The sequence below is a fragment of the Passer montanus genome, unplaced genomic scaffold, assembly GCF_014805655.1.
Source record: "Passer montanus isolate IOZ18808 unplaced genomic scaffold, ASM1480565v1 scaffold40, whole genome shotgun sequence".
NCBI classification, from domain to species: domain Eukaryota; kingdom Metazoa; phylum Chordata; class Aves; order Passeriformes; family Passeridae; genus Passer; species Passer montanus.
The window spans coordinates 5,731,663-5,750,822 of NW_024368819.1; the positions used below are offsets into that span (position 1 = coordinate 5,731,663).

The 19,160-nt window shown below is 40.3% G+C and overlaps 1 protein-coding gene across 7 annotated transcripts in view; it reads right to left on the bottom strand.

The window, feature by feature from the left end:
- Nucleotides 1–18,884, bottom strand: part of MAP3K4 (mitogen-activated protein kinase kinase kinase 4) — a 68,362-nt gene extending 49,478 nt beyond the window's left edge. For 2 of the 7 annotated variants that reach the window (XR_005628616.1, XM_039718879.1), the window contains exons 1-2: nucleotides 14,872–16,099; nucleotides 1,572–1,762 (exon numbers count right to left, since the gene is read on the bottom strand). Coding sequence is in view for 6 of the 7 variants with exons in the window: in XM_039718879.1 (XP_039574813.1) it covers nucleotides 1,572–1,762; nucleotides 14,872–14,939 (259 nt within the window). In the remaining variant the exon portion in view is untranslated. Of the gene's footprint in view, nucleotides 1–1,571; nucleotides 1,763–14,871; nucleotides 16,100–18,561 lie in introns of those variants that run through there. The other 5 variants (XM_039718882.1, XM_039718881.1, XM_039718880.1 and 2 more) reach the window with 5 other exon arrangements.
- Between the last annotated feature and the right edge of the window lie 276 nt (nucleotides 18,885–19,160).

Below are 19,160 nucleotides of genomic sequence, written 5' to 3' on the forward strand. Positions count from 1 at the left end.
AAAAAAAAAATCAAACATATTTTAAGATAGTCATGATAACAAAAGAATATTATCATGCCAGAAGTAAGAACCATTCCCCTCACAAATAGAAAGACCTTGCTCCAAAAACTCAAAATCTATAAGCAGGACTAAACAACAATTCCTTGTTTCTCATAAAGGTATCAATCTTCCACATGTGCTCACAAGTAAAGGCTAACAATGAAATATAACACATTCTATTTCTTTAGTATCACAATGTCTCTGTCTAGAAACTATTTTTTAAAGCACATAATGAAAAAACAACAACAACAAAATCATCAAAAGCAAGAAAAGTTTACATAGCCACTATACACAGGGTTAAAGAACAGTTAATGTTGCAACAGAAGAATTTTACTGGCTATTAAATGTGCCTTTTAGCAAAGTTAAAGAGGCTTAATAATCCTAATGCCTACAGTTAACTGGCAATAGTAACAGGATTTTTCTCTATTTTCATATAAGGAAGAGGTATTTTGGTCAATGTTCTCTTCAGTGACGTCATTTGGAGATTGCATGAAGTGAAAAGGAAACAGAAGCTTTGGAAAATGTTTGCATTGGCCCTTCTTTTATTATGAACTTGCATTCCACAGCCCTACATAACCAAAGAATTCACTATATTCCCTTATTCACTCCAAACAATTCACCTTTTTCTTCCCTACATTTTACCTCAAAAATGTTACCCTTGCTACACACTCTAATATTTCCTTGTTTCATGTCAAGCAATTTAAAAAATTGCTTCCAAAACATTAAGTGGCAATAGTTAAGCTGCCATAACTCTGGCAAATACTTGTCTGACATAGTTTGTTATTTGTCTAAAAATATATTAAACAAACAACAAAAAAACTCTACAAAAACCTAGTTTTATTCGGAATGAAAACTTTCAGCATACAGTCTCAATTGGCTTTTTTGTACCCATGCATTTTCAGCAACAACAAAAAAAATCACTTTAAGCTAAAATGTTTTATTATTTGGTACCTTTACTTAGCAACATTAGGAAAAAAAATGCATATCAAGTATGGGTTTTCCCCTGTTATCTCCTTATACTGAAGAATTAGAAGCAAGCAGAAGTAGCTACACTTTAAGTGCTTCACTGACATTAAAGAGTAAAGAATAATCGCTAAAAACCATATTTTGCAATAAACAGCCTGTAAAGTGCTTCAGAACACGAAAACTAAGCAGAAAAGCAACTACACCATTACTACAGATCAGTAGAAAAAAGTGATTAAAAATAGTTCTGAAAGTAATTTTTTCCAACTTTCTGCTCAAAATTGGGTTTATTTCAAGACTAGTTTAGCCTGCATATGACCTTAACCAGATCTGTTTTAGAAATCTCCAATGATAGAGATTCCACAAGCCAACAATTCGTCTGGTAAACTTCATTGTTCAAGCACTCTCATAGCAAAATTTTTCTTCTAATACCTAAGAGCCTTCCCTTGCTGCAAATCACGACAGCTGCCTCCGGTTCTTTACCTCAGTATCCAGCTCCACATTCTGTATAATCCCTCCACCAAGTAACAAGAGGCATTTTAGTAGAAAAACCAAGACACCACAGCTACCTTTCGAAGTGGAGCGGCTGGCAGGTCTGCTGACGTTATTTTTCTGATGCTTTGTTGACATACGCTTCATCTGGCGGGGTGTACTAGGGGGAGAAGTGCCATAGAAAGTGTCAGCACTTGCTTCATCTGATAATTCCTCAGGGTCGGATTCAGAGATCTTGGAAGTAGCATCTTCTGATTTGCACTCTTTCCTGCAGAGAACAAGATAAACCATTACATTCAAGATAAAGAAATTTTACTTGCAATATCTGTTTAAAAAGTTAATTCATCCATAAATCATAACCACAGTCAACCTTCTGTATTTTAATGTCATATCTACATATTCTTACCCCAGGTTTTTTTTTCATATCTCTAAGGATAAGTTTCCAATCAAATAAATAAGAGGCAACATACAAAGAGGATGGTATAGGCAGTGTCACTAGAAGAACACAATGTAAACATACATATATATATATCTCTTCCTGAAAAAACTTGTGGAATGCCTAAACTAAGAGATGCATGAAATAAACAAAGGTTCAAACATACAAACATAATGCAAGACATTCAATCTAGTCAGTAGCAGGGACAACAGCTCAGGTCTTCTCTTCCATCTTCCTCCCCCTAAACCCCTCATACCACAAAGGCAACTTCTAAAGTCATTTTCCCACCCTTCACAAAACTTTTATCTAGCATAGGAGATCTGAAATTATTTTTCACGGATTTTAACATCAAGAATACCATTAAGATCATAAATAAATACTATCATTCCCCAGTGGTGACATACAGGGAATTCTTGTTCTTTAACACACATCAGGGAGAAGAACACACACCATTTTCAAACAAAAAAAAGAAACAGTTTGCCTCTATTCCCTCACTTATTTCTGAAGCAGGTGTGCAAATAACAACACTACAGAACCCTCAGTAACTCTTGACTGTAGTAAAAGACACTGAGGCAAAGAAACAGTCAATCTAAATCAGTGCAAGACAGCATCAATATCTGATAACTTCAATTTCATTCAAATCACAAATTATATTTTACTTGCTACTATTTTAGGGGCAGACAAGGAATGTTACTCATAACTCTAGTGAAATAAGTCTGAGTTACTGCAGCAAGTAGTATGTCAGAATATTGACAGCTAGTAGAACAGTAAGCTAGTAGAGCAGTAAGACTAACAAAATGAAACACAAATACTGTTCTTTTTCTTGGCCTTTAGCTACAAACAGAAATAAATACCTTAGCATGCAGAACAGTTATGTTCTCTACAAAGCCACAGAAACACTTAGTGTATGAAATACTCTTCTCGCTTTACTCTTTTCGCTCTACTACGTCAGCTTTGAGAAGGCAGCAGGCAAGTTCACCAACTTCTGCAGATAAACTTTACTGGTTACCCACTAAAAATGACCCAGGTGATACTGCAGCACCACCCAGAGTCTTAGGAGTGCCCTACAATCTGGTCATACTGACAACCACACAAAAATCAGCAATACTTTTAGTCTGGTTTCCTTGACTTGGGATTCCTTCCATCATGCTGCAACTGTGTCTTAGCAATGTGATTTAACCAACCCCAACTGTCCAAATATTAAAAAAAAGTCTTACAATTGTTCCTACAGATCTGGTGAAAATAGGTGGATGAGTAGGAGAAACAGATCTTGTAAGCATTGAGCTGGGAAAGTGGAATTTAAGTTCACATCTTTTTGGACACCAGAAGAGCTTTATTTCTGAGAATGCTTACAAACAGCCCTACTGCAAAACAGGCAGAGAACATCCCTCTGATCTTGCCAAAGACAAATCAACCACAAGAGACTAAACCACATAAAACAGAAGTCATTAGTTCCAGCGCTTATGGAGCCATTTATTTTTTCAGTGATCTCACTGGCCTGGCAAGGCACAGGGTGGAGTGCTGATGCTCCTGCAGAGTCTGGCAGAACAGATCCTGCGAGCACTCACGTTAGGTCTCCAAGGCAGTTTTAAACTAGGACAAGTTACCTCATTAGGGAAGACCAGTGAAAACACTGTTTTCCTCCTGTTTATAGGTAAGCAACCTCTTTGAAGAACTTAATGATCAAATCTCTCCATTAAGCCAAACTAAGTGATCTTTAAAGAACTTTAGGTTATTTTGGTCTCTGTCACTGGAGGCGCTTGAAAGATCTTTAGATGGAGCCCATGGTTTATTGGTGGACTTGAATGTGTTACTTTACAGTTGGACTCAATCTTGGAGGTCTTTATCAACCTTAATGATTTTATATTTCTACCTTGTTTGTTTCTTGCTGTGTCTGATGAGAGGGCATGAGTGCCAGAAGTATCCAAATTACCCTCCAACCTCACACCTGAATTACATACATACCTATACAGCAGCATCCAGCATGACTTACTTAACAACCATTTTTGCTGGGTAATTTAGTAAGATGTTCTTTGATAAGAAGCACAGCAGACATCACAAAACATGCAGCACTTGAAATCATATCTCAAAACCAGCAATCATGCTCTCATTCGTAACAACAGATGCAGTCTTGTTAGCAGCTGGTGAGATGATCTAACCAAAGCTGGCTGGTCTGCTCAGAGAGAGAAAGGCACAGGTTGCAAAGCAAGTTTTAAAAATCCAGCATACTCACTTTAGGGTTTGTGTGCAAAGCCTGTACCTCAACTCAGACCTCAAATCAGTGTCAATTAAACAATGAATCAGTTTCACCAGTGAAGCCTTATGGTAAAACAATGCACTAAATATATAAGGTCTGAACTACAGCAGCTACATCAGCTTTGACATGCTAGAATCAATTTTTCTAATCCAGACAACACCAGATATATATGACCTTCAGCAGTAACACTCTAGCACTAAAATCAGTTATGACTTTTACAGATTACTGACACAGCATTTGCAATGTTTGTGTGTTATTTACCATCATGAACAAACCATACACTAATTAAAGCTGCCAATCTCTAAAACGCAGTGCTGGCAAACCTGAATCAGATTATAGTGTTGGTTATTAGACAGAATTGTTGGTTCCTAAATACTGTTGCAACCAGGGTTGAGAAACATTAATCAAGGCTAATTTCTTCTTAGCTACCAAGATATGAAGGTTTTCTCCCCCAGAGCCAGTGAGAACCATCCAAATATTAATTAAGCTTACACACAGAAAGTGAAAGCTAGAAATGTGACAAATGCAATTGTTATTTGCCAATAGCAGCCTAAACCAAATCCCTACTAGGAAAACTAGAAGTGTGTAATTTTCATATTCCATTTACAGGTTCCCAGCCTCAGTTTTCATGAGAAAAATGCTTCTTGGAAATTTACCCTTGGAATATAAGAAAGACTGTAGCCAGGATGCATAAATCACAAATATTGCAAAAGTTTTAAGAGCAGTATGGTAAAAACAACAACCAAAGCAAAACACCATGACAGCTCTGAAATGCAACAAGAAAAACCCAGAGAATGTTTCCAAAAGTAACTACTGGATGTTACACCAGGGTGCATTTCAACCAGAAGCTGAAAAAACAGAATACATAATTTCTTTAGTTTGCACTTCTGGATGACAACGGGATTTATTTTTTTTTTAGCTAAGTAAAAGTGATGGCAATGTATCTACAAATCCAGCTCAGTCGTGAAAATCAAGATAATTCTTCTAGATTTTCAAAGGCCTGCAAACAAAATTAGGAAGGAGGGATAAATCAAGGGGCATGAAATCTGAAGCAGCAGGGCAGGAAGCAAAAAGTCTGGTAACCACCACTACTGATAAAGGCCACAACCTTCAGAAAAATACATTCATTTATCACTAAAAAAAACAATTAGCAAATGAAAACACCACTGAGGATCACAGGGGAATATTACAATAATTAGGCTGAAGTAGGAGGAATACTATTTTTAACCAGTACAAAATTTTGCAGTTTCTTGAAGCATTATGCAAACTTGCAAAATTTGTAACGGCCATTAGTGAGAGATCATCCCAAAAACTGTGACAGCTATATGGGGAAAAACATACTCTTTTTTTTTTTTACTCTTCTCTTCTATCAGCTACCCTCGTCATTAAGCAGGAGTTCAAATACATTAGGCACTTACATAATTAACTCAGGTTCAGCCACTGCTCATCACCCCACAAAAGCTTGCTGGGGATCAGAGCAGTAGAGATCAATGGACTGCACTACAAGCACGTGGCAGTAAGTTTGAGTGATGCAGTTCCCACACAGGAGCCAGGATCATCACCCAGCACAATGGTTTGGAAGCTGTGCACTCCAGACACTGCTGCTGTAAACAGCCTCCTGCAGTTTCAAAGGCATCACACCATGCAGGAATCAGCAAGGCTCTTTCTCAACACTTCTTTTGGCACCCTGCCACTTTCATACAAAGAACTGCAATATCTCTACAGGGTCCAGCCCCAAATTACCGAGTACCAGCTCTTGACATTCAGTGGCTTTGTTTTCAAGTGAAGTGTCTGTTTTTCAAATATATACACCTTAACTCAGATTCTGCTTGATAATTAATGCAGGAAGACAAAGCTACATGAGTCTGTTCTTAGTAATGGACATTGCCAGTCAGCAAAAGCAGCAGCAAACACAGGCACTACACACTGCCACACACATCTTGTTAAAGCTAAGGCAGCTCTCCCTAAAGGTAGTTGAAACCAGTCTATTTCAAACAGTATTCTGACAAGAACTATCACCCAACAGCTGCTGGTAATACAAAAAGCAAACAGAATTTTTAGGTACCCACCTTTGCACCTGTTAAAACAAAAAAAACTACAAAGTATTCAGTCAGTGCTGCTAAACACCATGCACAACAAAACTGGAATCAGAAGCTCCTTTCTTTGGGGCAGTACTAGGTTTCATTTTGTTGCAGAAGATAGTCCTGGACCAACAGCACAAGGAAAGAACTTCACTAAACAATCAGTAGCACCTTGGGTATCAAGGACTGAGGATTAGACAACCTAATCAGGAAAACAAGATGGAAAAACCTGAAGTTCTGCTACAGTACAGGACAGCTACCTGGTGTAAACACATAGCGTGCTGTTCCACCATTAGGAAAGCATCATGCACCCCTGTATTTAAACCACCTTTTTAAATATTATGTTGTGAGGAAAGCTGTAATCTCAAATAAATGGACATGGATCTGAAAAGCTGCTGAACCGAAAAGCAGAAGCAACTAAAAATCCAGCTTTGGATAAGGTAATTTCAAAGATCTGCTACATGTGTGAATACAAAAATGAAGCGTTTGATGCTACTGCATTTACTATAAACTCCCCTAAGTGCAGCAAAAGGAAGACTTAAGTAGAAGGCAAGGAAAAGATCTTGTTGGTTTTTTTTAATTACATTTTTTTTAATTGCAGCACAGCAGGAATTCACACACAGTACGTACAAATGAAGCTGTATTTACTATATGCACCCTGTTTAAGTCTGGCACAACACTTACAGGAAAGAAATTTCAAATTATGTTTTAAAGACACAGTACCAGCATAAAAATTTCAGTTTTAATAAATATTTGAATTCAAATTCAGCTGTACATAGCTAAGATTTTTTTCTCCCAGAGGAATCAGGGGAAGGTAGGATATGTGATCATTTATCTCTGCAGCCTAGGAGTGAACATCCAGCATGCTGGGGGGAAAAGGCTGATACCTGGACAGAAGTAAAGCAGAGCAATGAATTTACTTATAACAGATAGTAATTTTACCATTTACTCCTGACACAAAATGCAAAAAAGCACTTGCATCTTTCATCTAGTAGGTCTACATGTGCAAATCCTACAGAATCTAAGTTTGAATTCAAACAGCTTACAGCAGAGATACTTGTAAGAATACAAAAAAGGAAGCATTATTCAAAAAAAATTTTATCAAGTATGAAATATAAAGCTATTCACACAACTTTTTACAGTGAAGACCCTCAGAAATTACCAACACTACAGTCATGGTAAGATGACACAGTAAAAAGTGGAACCTGTTCCAGTGCATCTTTTACTTCCTAGGCTGCACATCCCTACCCCTTTTGCCATCCCTTCTGCACAGAAGGCAACAATCATGTGACCTCAGTCACCAGCCTGACAGTGAAGAAACCCATTGGTTCTTTGGTGCACCATTTACCTGTCAGGTCAATACCCACAAGCGAAAACCCCACAGCCACAGGACAGACAAGATCCTCCACTACATCCCTCCCGAAGCTGGCATTCTCTTGTAGAGACACCAGAGCAAAGAAGGCAACCTGCTGAGTGCTGAGTGAAACGGTGCCCTCAGTCACTCTCTTCTGGCTGCACATGAAGCAATTTTACCTGACTGTCCCTTCTGCTTTCCAGACACTTTGCCAGAAGTCACCTTCACCCAAGATGCACAGGTGTAACTTAAAGTACCAATCCTGGTCCTTCACTGGTGCTGCCAAAACAATCCAGCTTAGCTGGAATGCCTTTGTTAGCAGCATTTTTCCAACTTCAGCCACTTTAATTTTGATTAGGCAGCTAAATGTACTTAATGACACGCTAGCGAGTTGCATGTGGCAGACATTCCTAGCTGAGGGAGGACAAGAGATGTTAGGAGATGAGAACAGTAATTTTTACCTGAGTCAGCCACAAAACTAATGCAGATTTTTACTTGCAGCAACAATAAAGGCAAAATACTTGCACAGGAAAATGCTTAAGGAAATACTGGTGTAACCACCAAGAACTGATTGATTACATAATTCTAGTAGCTTTCGTATAAATTAAGCTATGAACAAGGGGTTGTGAACACAAAAATAACGACAGAAACACCAAAACTTCATTAGTGAAATGAAGGAACCCTTGAAAAGTCCTGCTTTGTTCCACCAAGAACTGATTGATTACATAATTCTAGTAGCTTTCGTATAAATTAACCTATGAACAAGGGGTTGTGAACACAGAAATAACAACAGAAACACCAAAACTTCATTAGCGAAATGTCAGGACTTAACAGGAACCCTTGAAAAGTCCTGCTTTGTTCACTATTTACACCTTGTTCATCTTTGAAAACTAACCTGTAGCAGGGCTGCATAAATGTGGACACTCAAGGCTGCTATGAAACCTGTGCTACCCACTGCAAACTGCAGGTTTACACTACAGCAACCCTGCCAACAGCTAAGAACCAAGCACAATAAATTCCACATCAGCTGAGGAAGCAATACAAAGCAAGTATTTCTGCTGCAACACAAAGAGTGGTTTGGAGCGTCACTGTGAGAAAACCACCACTAATTCTCCAGAAACCACCACGGACAAAATAAAAGTCATTACTGGGGAAAAGACTAATGTACAGTTTTGAGCTGAACAGTTAAACTCTAATTGATTCCCAGCAACAACTTTTCCTCCTTGGTAACTCTCAATTAAGCTGTTTAATTAGAATGGAAGGACCCAGCAAGTGTGAACACACTTCATTTCCACAGTAGACCTCAAGAACATGTCTGACTGGGCATCACAAATTTCCTTAGAGCACTAATGTAGTTACTAACAAATTTTAGTTTAACAGAAAAAAAAAAATTAACAGAATTTTCTCCTTCTCAAGACCTGGAAGCCACCAGAGTCAGTTCTGCAAATTACTACTACGTTGGCACTTTTCCAAAATTTCTCCTATATTCCTGGGCAGAAGCTTCCATACGTGCTTACCACATTTACAACAGAAAGACAACGTCACAGAAAAATCTAACTGAAGCTATTGAAAGGGTGGTAAAGTATTGGAGCACATTTTGGCTGATTAGAACAACATGCTAAACCTCAAAAAAAGAAATTGTCAAACATTGATTCAAGAATAAATTAAGCAGAATGCAAAGTAGTATTCATCATATCTTTTTATAGCAAGTAGTGATAAGCACTACTGAGACATATTTAAATGATCTAAGGAAGTAATTTTTCTTCTGCAAGTTATACCAACTAGAAATAAGTACAAAAAAATTAATAAAATAGAGCTCTTTTAAAAGTTTTAGCAGTTCTTCATGTTCTCATCTTAGAAAAAAAAATACTCAGAACTTTCTGGTTTTTACTAGCAAATTTGAAAACAGAGAAAGCTTAACTAATTTTTCCATCTGGGATTATTATTTTTCATACAAATATGAACCATGATGTAACAGCATTTACAGTACATTCATTTCTGAGCTTGTCCCCAATAGATTATTTGATTGAAACTATGCCATATTTTATTTCAAAAGAAAAAAAGCCTATTTAATTCTACCCTTGCTCTATAATGTGCAATAAAGTGTGAAAGTGTTGATGGAGTTTGTTAGGTTTCCACATCCACGTTTAAGCCTGCCAAGTGAGGCTGCAAATGGATCAAAGGTTAGAACTGTAGAAACAGGAGCCAAGAGAGCTTTACCCAGCCCAGCTAGTATCCAGCTCTCTTATCTTAACTACTGATGCTAAAATATTAATCGATTCCAGACCCCATGCTTCTCCTTTCGTGCTACTTTTTCAACCTCAACTATATGCCAGCTCATATTTGGGAATTTGAACTGATTTTTTTTTTAAGTAAGAATCTCTGAAATATGTTTTCCTCACTAATGATGTTTGAGCACTCCATAGTACAGTATCAATCCAAAGGGTAAGTGCTGCAATTAAGCTCTTGGCACCTGCACAGATCAGATCCCAAGGTCTCAAGCCACACACCAATGCAGTAAAGTATACTTAATTAAGAACTAATGAAAAATCTGTAGTAACACACCTGCATGGCTTTTCTGGAAAACTTAAGCTGCACCAAGAGAAGTTATATACTACCAGGAAAAGAGTGTTAGGCTGCTAGGTTCAACTACAAAGATATCATATATAAAAGTGATAAACTGGGATATGCACAGACCCGTGATAAAAGATAAAAAGTACTGTAACAGCCATTCTTCCTCCACTCTCCCACACACACTCTGTTCTCCTGGCAGAAAGTTCCATTCCCAGATAAGAAAAAACTATCAACTGGTTATGATCGCAAAGTTTCAGTTCATCATTTAGACAAAGTCAAAGTCTACAAGAGCCCAGAAGGTGAAGCACTGAAAGTTAAATAGGTTTTCAATGGCAGCTGCTGTCTGAGCACAGCATGCTAGAGCTCTTGTCTTTGATGTTTGGAAAATCCGTGCAATGCAATGGGACTTCAGTCCTCGGCACTATTTGGAGCATCCCAAAAGCTCAGTGGTCACACCCACAGAGAGCTCTACAGTGAGGCCAAGAAATCATTGAGGCATGAGGAACTGTGGCCTTGTTATCACTTACTGAATGCATGTTCTACAGCCAAAATGATAAAAACCTTTCCAAATACTGCTCTTAGGAAAAGCAGCAGCAAGTAAACCAGCAGCACAAGTAAGCCAAGAGCAGAATAAACCACACATTTACACCACATCAGAAAGCAACACACGATACTCAGTACCACTGAATACCACCAGGACACAGACAGAACAGAACTAATTTCCTCCTTCTACCCTAAGACTGCAGGAGACATTCATCAGCACAATAGTTACATCCTATCTTGTCTGGCTCCAGAATAAACCTGATTGGGTTTCATGACAAATTAATCTGACTTTACACACAGGGTTCTTGGACCAGACACAAGTGAACATTAGACAATTCTGTAACTTAAATTCAGATGTTAAAGACAAACATTTTCATTTTGCTTTACGTTTGCAGTAAGCCAAGAGTGAGCGTGGGACCCTTGTCAACTCTTTAAATAAATAAGCTTCTAAGTTGTTTTTTAAAATTAAAAAATTATTTCGTTAATAAGTTACAGACCAAACATAGCATCAGTGCAGTTAACATCTGAGAGAAGAATAAAAGTGAAGAAAAGTTTTGCAAACATAACTGTTGCAAACAACAGCAAGTCCAACCATGCAACTGAAGAAATGTGCTGAGATTCCTGTGCTGACAGAGGTCAACACACTATTGACTATCAGTTGGTACTATGAAAAATTGTCTTCTAAATGTATTTTGGCTGCAGATTAAAAGAATGGTTTGTATATAATTTAAGAAATGCGGTTGTCATGGAAGTCAAATCGTTATAAGCCTCTAAAAATCCCAATTAGCTCCCTGAAGTAAGAATTACTGCATATCCCTTATGCTTTCCTTTAAATTCAGCAGATTTGTTTTCATCACAGCACAGTATGCATTCCACAAAGGTCAATATCACTAGCTTACATAATAGTAAAACCAACCTTGACACAGACAGCACTAATTAACAGACATAAAAACAACCCAAGCAGCCACACAACACAGACTAATCCTTACTGCTACAAATGCCAAAGACATCTCAACGAGCACTTCATGTGTGTTTGTGCGTAGGTGCAGCAATCAGTCATTCATTCCAATCTTGCACATGTAAACAAGAAAATGCAATACATGTAGAATAGAGATTACATCTTACCTCATTTAAATGTATGGGGGGAATAAAAGCTATGGCAAAGCTCTATATACTTAAATCATTTTTCCCACTGAAGCTATGATCTTAAGTTAATAAAATAAACCCTTTCACTGCTCATATTCTATCAGCCATACAGATAGTCTGGCAAGCAGGAAGAGAGGCTGAGCACAATTCATGACATAACCTCAGGCTTCCCCCAAACCACAGATGCTGCAGACTGACAGCCCCAATTCACTGTCATCCTAGGGACAACAAATCTGATAGACAGACTACTGACAGGTTCCCCAGCAAGGAGGAAGCCTCCACATAATTCACAATTCCTTCCCACTTTATTCACAGCCTTGGTCCTTCCCTCACCCCTTGCACTGGATTTATGCCAGGAGAAAGAGGGCTACAAGCAATAAGGCACAAGTCAGGGTAGCCCTGTGGCTCTCCATGCCTTTGCAGTGCCCCCAGACAAAGGGCAAAGTCCCAACAAAGGACATGCTTAAGGGCTCATTTTTCTCTGTAGTAGATTTTGTGCCAGAAAATTCTTGGGAAAGCCTAAAATTGGGCTTGGGAAATTTAAAGCGTATGGGTAATAATCAAGAAGCACCAAACACATCTGTTTTAATTAGCATTCTAGATTATCAAAGGCGAAACATTTTAGCTTGAAAACTTTCCACTTGTTTTAACAATTGATACTTAAATGTGAATTCTTCATTAAACTTTCAGTAGTATCTTTTCACTTATCCATAACCACTGCATGCTATCCAGGGTCAAAGTGCAATTCTATCTCAAAATCAACATCTGCTGGTAGTTTCCCTGAGCATTTTCCAGTTTAGAGCTGTCTCCCCTCTCTCCTCCCACCGAAGTGTGTTTCAAGAAAGAAAGGAAGAAGCTGGGAAAATCAGTGTTTTTGGAGAGGGATTCACAATCAAAAGCTTGTGACTAAGGACTGTGTAATTAAAAAAAGCCATAAATATAATTTCTATTTGCCTTCACTTTATAAAATTTACCATTGCATTTATATTCTAATAAGAGACAGACTCCTCACAAAGACAAAGCAGATTTCTCACACCAGGCAGTCTCAAAACAACAAACCAATAAGCTTTGTTTATCAAACAAATGTATGTGCATTGCTAATTCAGAATGACTGAATACTTCTCCACCAGAACTGAAGTTAACTTAAAGAGAATGCATTATAGCAATGCACTTTAGTATTAACCAGAACTCTTTATCATAAGAACACATTCATGCTCTACAAACAGGATTAAAAGCAATCTGCCATCAAATGGATTTCAAACACCCAAACCTGTGCAAAATAAACTGATTTCTAAACAAGATTCTGGCCTCACAGCCCCAAGGATAAACACCTAATGATGATTCCAAAATTTAAATCAAAAGTAATCACGTTTGAAAAAGCTTCAGATACTTCACTTGTATTACATTTAAGTAAAAGCAAGTGCTGCATAAAGCCAGAGAAGCAGGTGTGAACTTGGGACACAAAGTACACGCAGAAGTGAATCACAGTGGATGGAGTACATGCATTACCCTACACAAATTAAGGCTACCTAATTGTTTTGAGACATCCCCTTCCCACCCACCAGCTCACTCCGAAATAGCTAATTCAATTTTCATTTGCTGGGTAAAGTTGTCACCACATTATCCACACCCACATCCGACTCATATAAACTGTCCTGTAATAAGCAGAATCCAGCAGAGGTCAGAAATGGCCCTGCACAGGAAATGCCTGGGTGTTTTCTATTCAGGCTCTGAAGATTGCTCTTCTACATGAAGACAGCCCAGGTTTGGGTCATGCTGTTGTACAAATTTTATTTCAAATCATTTTCTGCTTAACCTGCAGTATTAGTCTTTGAACAGTCCTTTGAAAAGGAACTTAGAAGCTTACTAATTCAGATGCCCTACAGCATTTGTATTTCATAATATTTCTGTTACATCTTACTAATATTATATATATTCTGATTTTTGAATTCTCATGAGGGGAAAACAAATCGTTAATGAAAACTCAAAGGCATCACTCAAACCCACAACCTTGACCCACAGAGGAGTACATCACAAGTTCCCTTTTATCCCATCAGTATAAAACAGCAGCTCACAATACCCAAGACCTATCTCAGCAACACGACAGCAGATATTTTGCACAGCACACCTGGAACACAATGCACCTGACTACTACCTTACAGCACTAATTGATCACACAAGCGTTTTAAAAACGTTTCCTGAATGCCTCCTAGTGAGAAGTGAAGTGCATCAACAGGATGTTATTTAAAAATGAGAAATAATTGCCACGGAATTAATAACTTGGACTTATGCAATACTTCTGCAGCCAGCTGGAAACACTAAACCATAAAGCAATTTGCATCCCCATCTCTCAGCAGGGCACAGATGGAGACTTGCAAAAAGCCAATCTGCAGGTCAGCACATTCAGGAGGTGACAGCAGTGGCAGAAAGCTTTGAGGCACCACAACACTTCTTTGTGAACGCTTTTTTTTTTTAACTCTGTCGTCTTACAACTATCGATTGCGACGCTGCCAGCCAGCAGCGACACGCCACGACCCTGCTGTTTCACCGGCACGCCAGAGAGAGCCCGATTTTCACCGCGGCTGCCATAAACATAAACGCGGGGCAGCCCTGCAGGAGGGCAGCGCTTTTATCGCCGCAGTTTGCAGGTCAAGGAGCGCAGGGCTCGCTCCGCCAGCCTCCCGCGGGCTCCAGCTGCAGCCCCGCACCCCCGGCCCGACCCCGACACTCCCGCTCGCACCGCTGCCAGGCTGGGGGCCAAGGAAACGATCTGCTTTTAAATGCAAAGCGCCCACAAAGCACTGCCTTACCCACCGCAGCCACCAGAGATTTCCTACCGCAGCACCGTCTCGCTCTGCAGGAGCGCTGAAGCAGCAGCAGCAGCCGCCGCAGGTTCTGCAGGGGGACACAGCGCGCACCCCCGGCAGCCCCCGCCCGGCACCGCTCCGTGCACGGAGCTCCCCGTGAGGCAGCGCTGCCTACTGACCTCCCCGCCGGCGGCGGCGGCGGCTCCTCCATGGCGGCGGCACAAACCAGCGCGGCGGCGTCTCTCATGCATGCACCGGGGCGGGCATGGCGGCGGGCCCGGTGCGCGGCGCGGGGCGCAGCGAGCAGCGGCAGCGGCGGGAGGAGGGCAGCGGTCCCTAGCCGGCTGCAGGAACGCGGCCGCGCAGAGCCGCCCGCGCGGCCGCCATCTTGGGAACAGCCTCCGAGGGCAGCGGCGCCGGCAGCATCGCTACGGCGCGCCAGGAGGGACCGGCCGCGCCAGAGGCGCCCGCTCCGCCGCGGCCGGGCTGGGGGCGGCTCCCGGTCCGGGTTTCCCCCTCTCGGCCGCGGGGTCGGGATGGGCTGTGGAACAGCGATGCTTCCCTCCGGCACCGTGGAAATGACACAAATTACATCTCCGCACTTCCCCGTTTATCGCGAGGCGGGGCGGCGATGGGGGCGCGGCGGGCGCTGCCGCCCCCTCCGCGGCCCGGCGGCGGAGCTGCCGCTGCTCCTGCCCTGCCCGCTCCCGCACCGCCGGCACACAGAGACAGAAGGAAAATATCACTGCTGAGGGCGAGAGGGTTTCCCTGAGCAGGTGCCCGCTGCCTGCAGCCGTGCTCGCCCGAAGCCCGGCGCCTGCGGAGGCTGAGCGACCGCGGGCGGATCCGGGAGGTGCAGGGCCTGGAAGCCCCTGGAGGCCCCTCTGGGGGCGTGCATGGAGGAGTGATCTATCTTCTGTACTCTGCTGCTGACAGAGGAACTTGTTCGAATTTGTGAGCCTGGACTTTTCAAACCCTCCAGCAGCACTGGTTATCAGCCTCGGACAGAGAACTGGAGCCACATTATCCAGCTGGAAGTACAGGGAGGAAAATGTGATTTCCTGGACTGCAGGTTGGCTGGAATATCAATGTCAATATCAACTCCCGTCAGGGGCAGAAGAGCGCCACGGGTCCTTCACTTGGGATCGCTGGGAGGGAGCCTCACCACCTGTGTTCCGGGACTGGAAGCACAGCAACCAACAGTAATAGGCACACAAAGCACATGAATTATTTCTGATGGGTGAAATTCGAGCTTGGACTAGAATCAGTTCTAGACTCTGCATTTTTGCACCAGTTCCTTCATTAGCTGTACAAGAAATTTGCACCTTTCTAGTCTGATACCAAAATTCAGCTGTAAAGTCACTGTTCATGAAATAGTGGTCCACCTCTCTGTCGAAGTTTAGGAAACAAGTTCAACAGTCCCTTTGAAATAAAAGAATTATTTTTAAGCTGAAAAGCAGGATATACTTCTACTCTATTATCTTAATACTACCTACTATTTATCATCTTAATGAGTGCATGCTTTAAAATGCAGGACCAGATAAATATCATTATGCAGGAAGCCACTTGGACTGTTTTCCATAGGTCAAGAAAGATACCCAAATCACCATGACCCTGATGATCATGACATTGAAACATCAAGACATTCAGCATTTGCATCAAGAATTATAAGTTAAGATACCTCACGTAGTGGAAAAATGCAGTATTTAGCATGTTAAAGATTTTTGCTTGCATATTGAGCCAAAACCATAAAGCAGTTCCAATGGCAGATGCACACAATACATTCCCACTAATCTGTCCTGGTGAACAAAACTTGGAAACCATAGCTGAAGGTCAAAAATTCTGAAGTGCTAACCTAATAAATTAGTTGACATCTCCATCCAAAGCATGCATTATCTAAGGTAAAGCTGCTTACTTCACAGTATGCATGTGTTTTTAGTATGATCACAAATTACAAAGAGTCAGTGTTACAGATTGAATTTGAACATTCTTTCAGTTAGGGATCATTGTCTCGCACCATCTCTGCCTCTGTTTGCAGGGCAGAGATATATTTAGCAATCATGGCAAAATATTTCAGCTTCTTTGCGTTTTCTATCAAAACAATTGATGCAGTGGTCTTTTAGAAGCACAGAGTTTTCATTAAATCTGATACTGCATTTTGCCATAAATGTGATAGTGTGGAAGTGGAGACATCCCAAGGGCCCCGGCAAAGGGAGAAATGGGGACTGACCACTGCCAGTACTTTTTGTAAGTATTTAGTTTACTGAAGTACACTGGGATTCACTGCAGCCTCCCAAACACAGAAAACTCTTCCCTGTACACATTTTCCCCTTTCCCTTTAGGGCAACCCAGCATATTGCATTGCATCTCATTCTTGTGGTATATCACAGAAAATATCCTAAAACTACAGATACTGCCCAAGCAAAGCGAGGCTGTAAATTTGATTCAGAGATGTTTCTTTATCTGCAGTTGACCACAGTGAGCAACATAGCTCCTGGCATCAAGGAGAAGCTTGTAAGAGGAGAAGTTTATGAATGGCCTTATGGAGAATTTAGGAAGAAATTAAGAGATGCAGGAATATTTGGAGGTGATAGTACAGGAAACATCAGATGACATAAGAGTCTCAGAGCCTATATAGGGATAATAGAAAAATAATAGAAAGAAAAAATTCAAGGCAATACAGAGGCCTTAAAAATTGATACACAAAAAAAAATTTATTTTTTGCTTCTTTCAAGGAATATCTTTGTATTTCAAAGACTCCCTGACTGTGTAAACATACCAGTATTTCATAGGTACATGGTAATTGATAAAGGAAATCATTCACTCTGGTTCTACTATTGGAACAGAAGGCAGCACAAGGTTAAAATACACATCACAATCAGTAGCATCTGTCTGTAAGAAAATAGAGTTAAAATATTAGGAATGGATTTTATTGTCTGATGTGGCAAAATCATGACTTCAAAATTCCAGGTTAAAAAAACAAACCAGGAAACAAGTAACTGTCAAAATAGACAAACTTATTTCAGTTTAAATTCTGTTTTCAGAAGTTTTAGAATTTATTTTTTTTTCCCAGAAAACATTTGGCTTTATAATTTAGCAGATGCTGCAATTGCTTAGGAATTGCTTTTCATTCTAGCAACATGCCTTTTATTACAGAATCAGTCCTAAAATTTTCAATAGAAATTTGACATGGCAATAGCATCCTAATAACAAAAATAGTCTTTGAAATAGAATTTTCAAATTTCTACTCCAACTACCCCTTGAAATTTCTATCGATTCCTGGGACATATATTGTGTTGTTCCTTCCTCCTCAGGTCATCACAGGTATCAGACACAATTGTAGATGCAGCTGTGCTTCTGCCATCTGCCATTTCTCCAAGTATTTTCTATATACAAAAAATCCTAATGAAGACAAAGAAATATTTGGTCCATGTAGGTAAATAAATAAGTTGTAGGAATATATTTGAAAATTTTTCTCCTGGTACCTGTCACAAGGCCAAACTTCCAAACATTTTTTTAAAGTTACAAATGTTGTGCAGAATAAGGCACAACTTGGTTTTGGGTTTTCTTAAGTCAGTAAATGAAATCTAGTAATCAGATTTTTCTTCACTGTGTGAACTACATGCAAAAAAAAATCAAATTCTTGATTTGTGCAATTAGTTTTTCCTTCAAATAAGTCATTTATTTTAGTTCTAATAAAAGCTATTTAAAAGCAAAAGCAAAGTTAATCAGACATTAGCAAACAGCCTGCTAGGTATCGTTAGTCCAGTATTAGTAAAATGAGCTGGAGACAGAATATTCTTTTTTTCTTTGTTACAGGTTAGAAATGCTCTTCTGCAATGCAATGAAGAATAAAACCTGAACAATACCTGCGTTTAATGTCTGGAACACAACCTGACACCATTTCTTATGTAGACATTGCAACTAGCATCTCCAGAGTCCAAATAAAGTACCAAGATGTGTTTCTACCTGGGCATATGCAGGTTCCTCCACCTACAGTTTCGTTGTTCTCACAGAAGATCAGGCTGGGGGTGGCATTGAAAGAAACAGAACTCACTTTTCACTGTTATCTGATCTGAGCGTTGCTGCAATTGATTTGAAGTGTGAAGCTGAAGGAAATTAAGGAGTCCCACTGTATATACCCCCGTTCAATCACCCGCTACTGCTGTGATTCATTCTCTCAGGAAGCTGGCATGGTGGCTGCCAAAGCTTGTTCAGCAGCATGGTTTAACACCCGTGCTGTAACAGGAGCCAGCTGACTTGACGGAGGTGGAATATTTCTGTCTGAGCTCTGTCATCTCACAGGCTGCATGTCAGATTGCATAGGGCTCAATACCATTAATTCACCACTATTAAAGGAGTATTTGTTAGTAACAGTAGCATGAGGTCAGAGACATTCCTGTGATTATTGTTTTATCAATTCAACTGGGCATTATTTCTTTAGGTACGTCCTGTCCTAAAAAGCAGC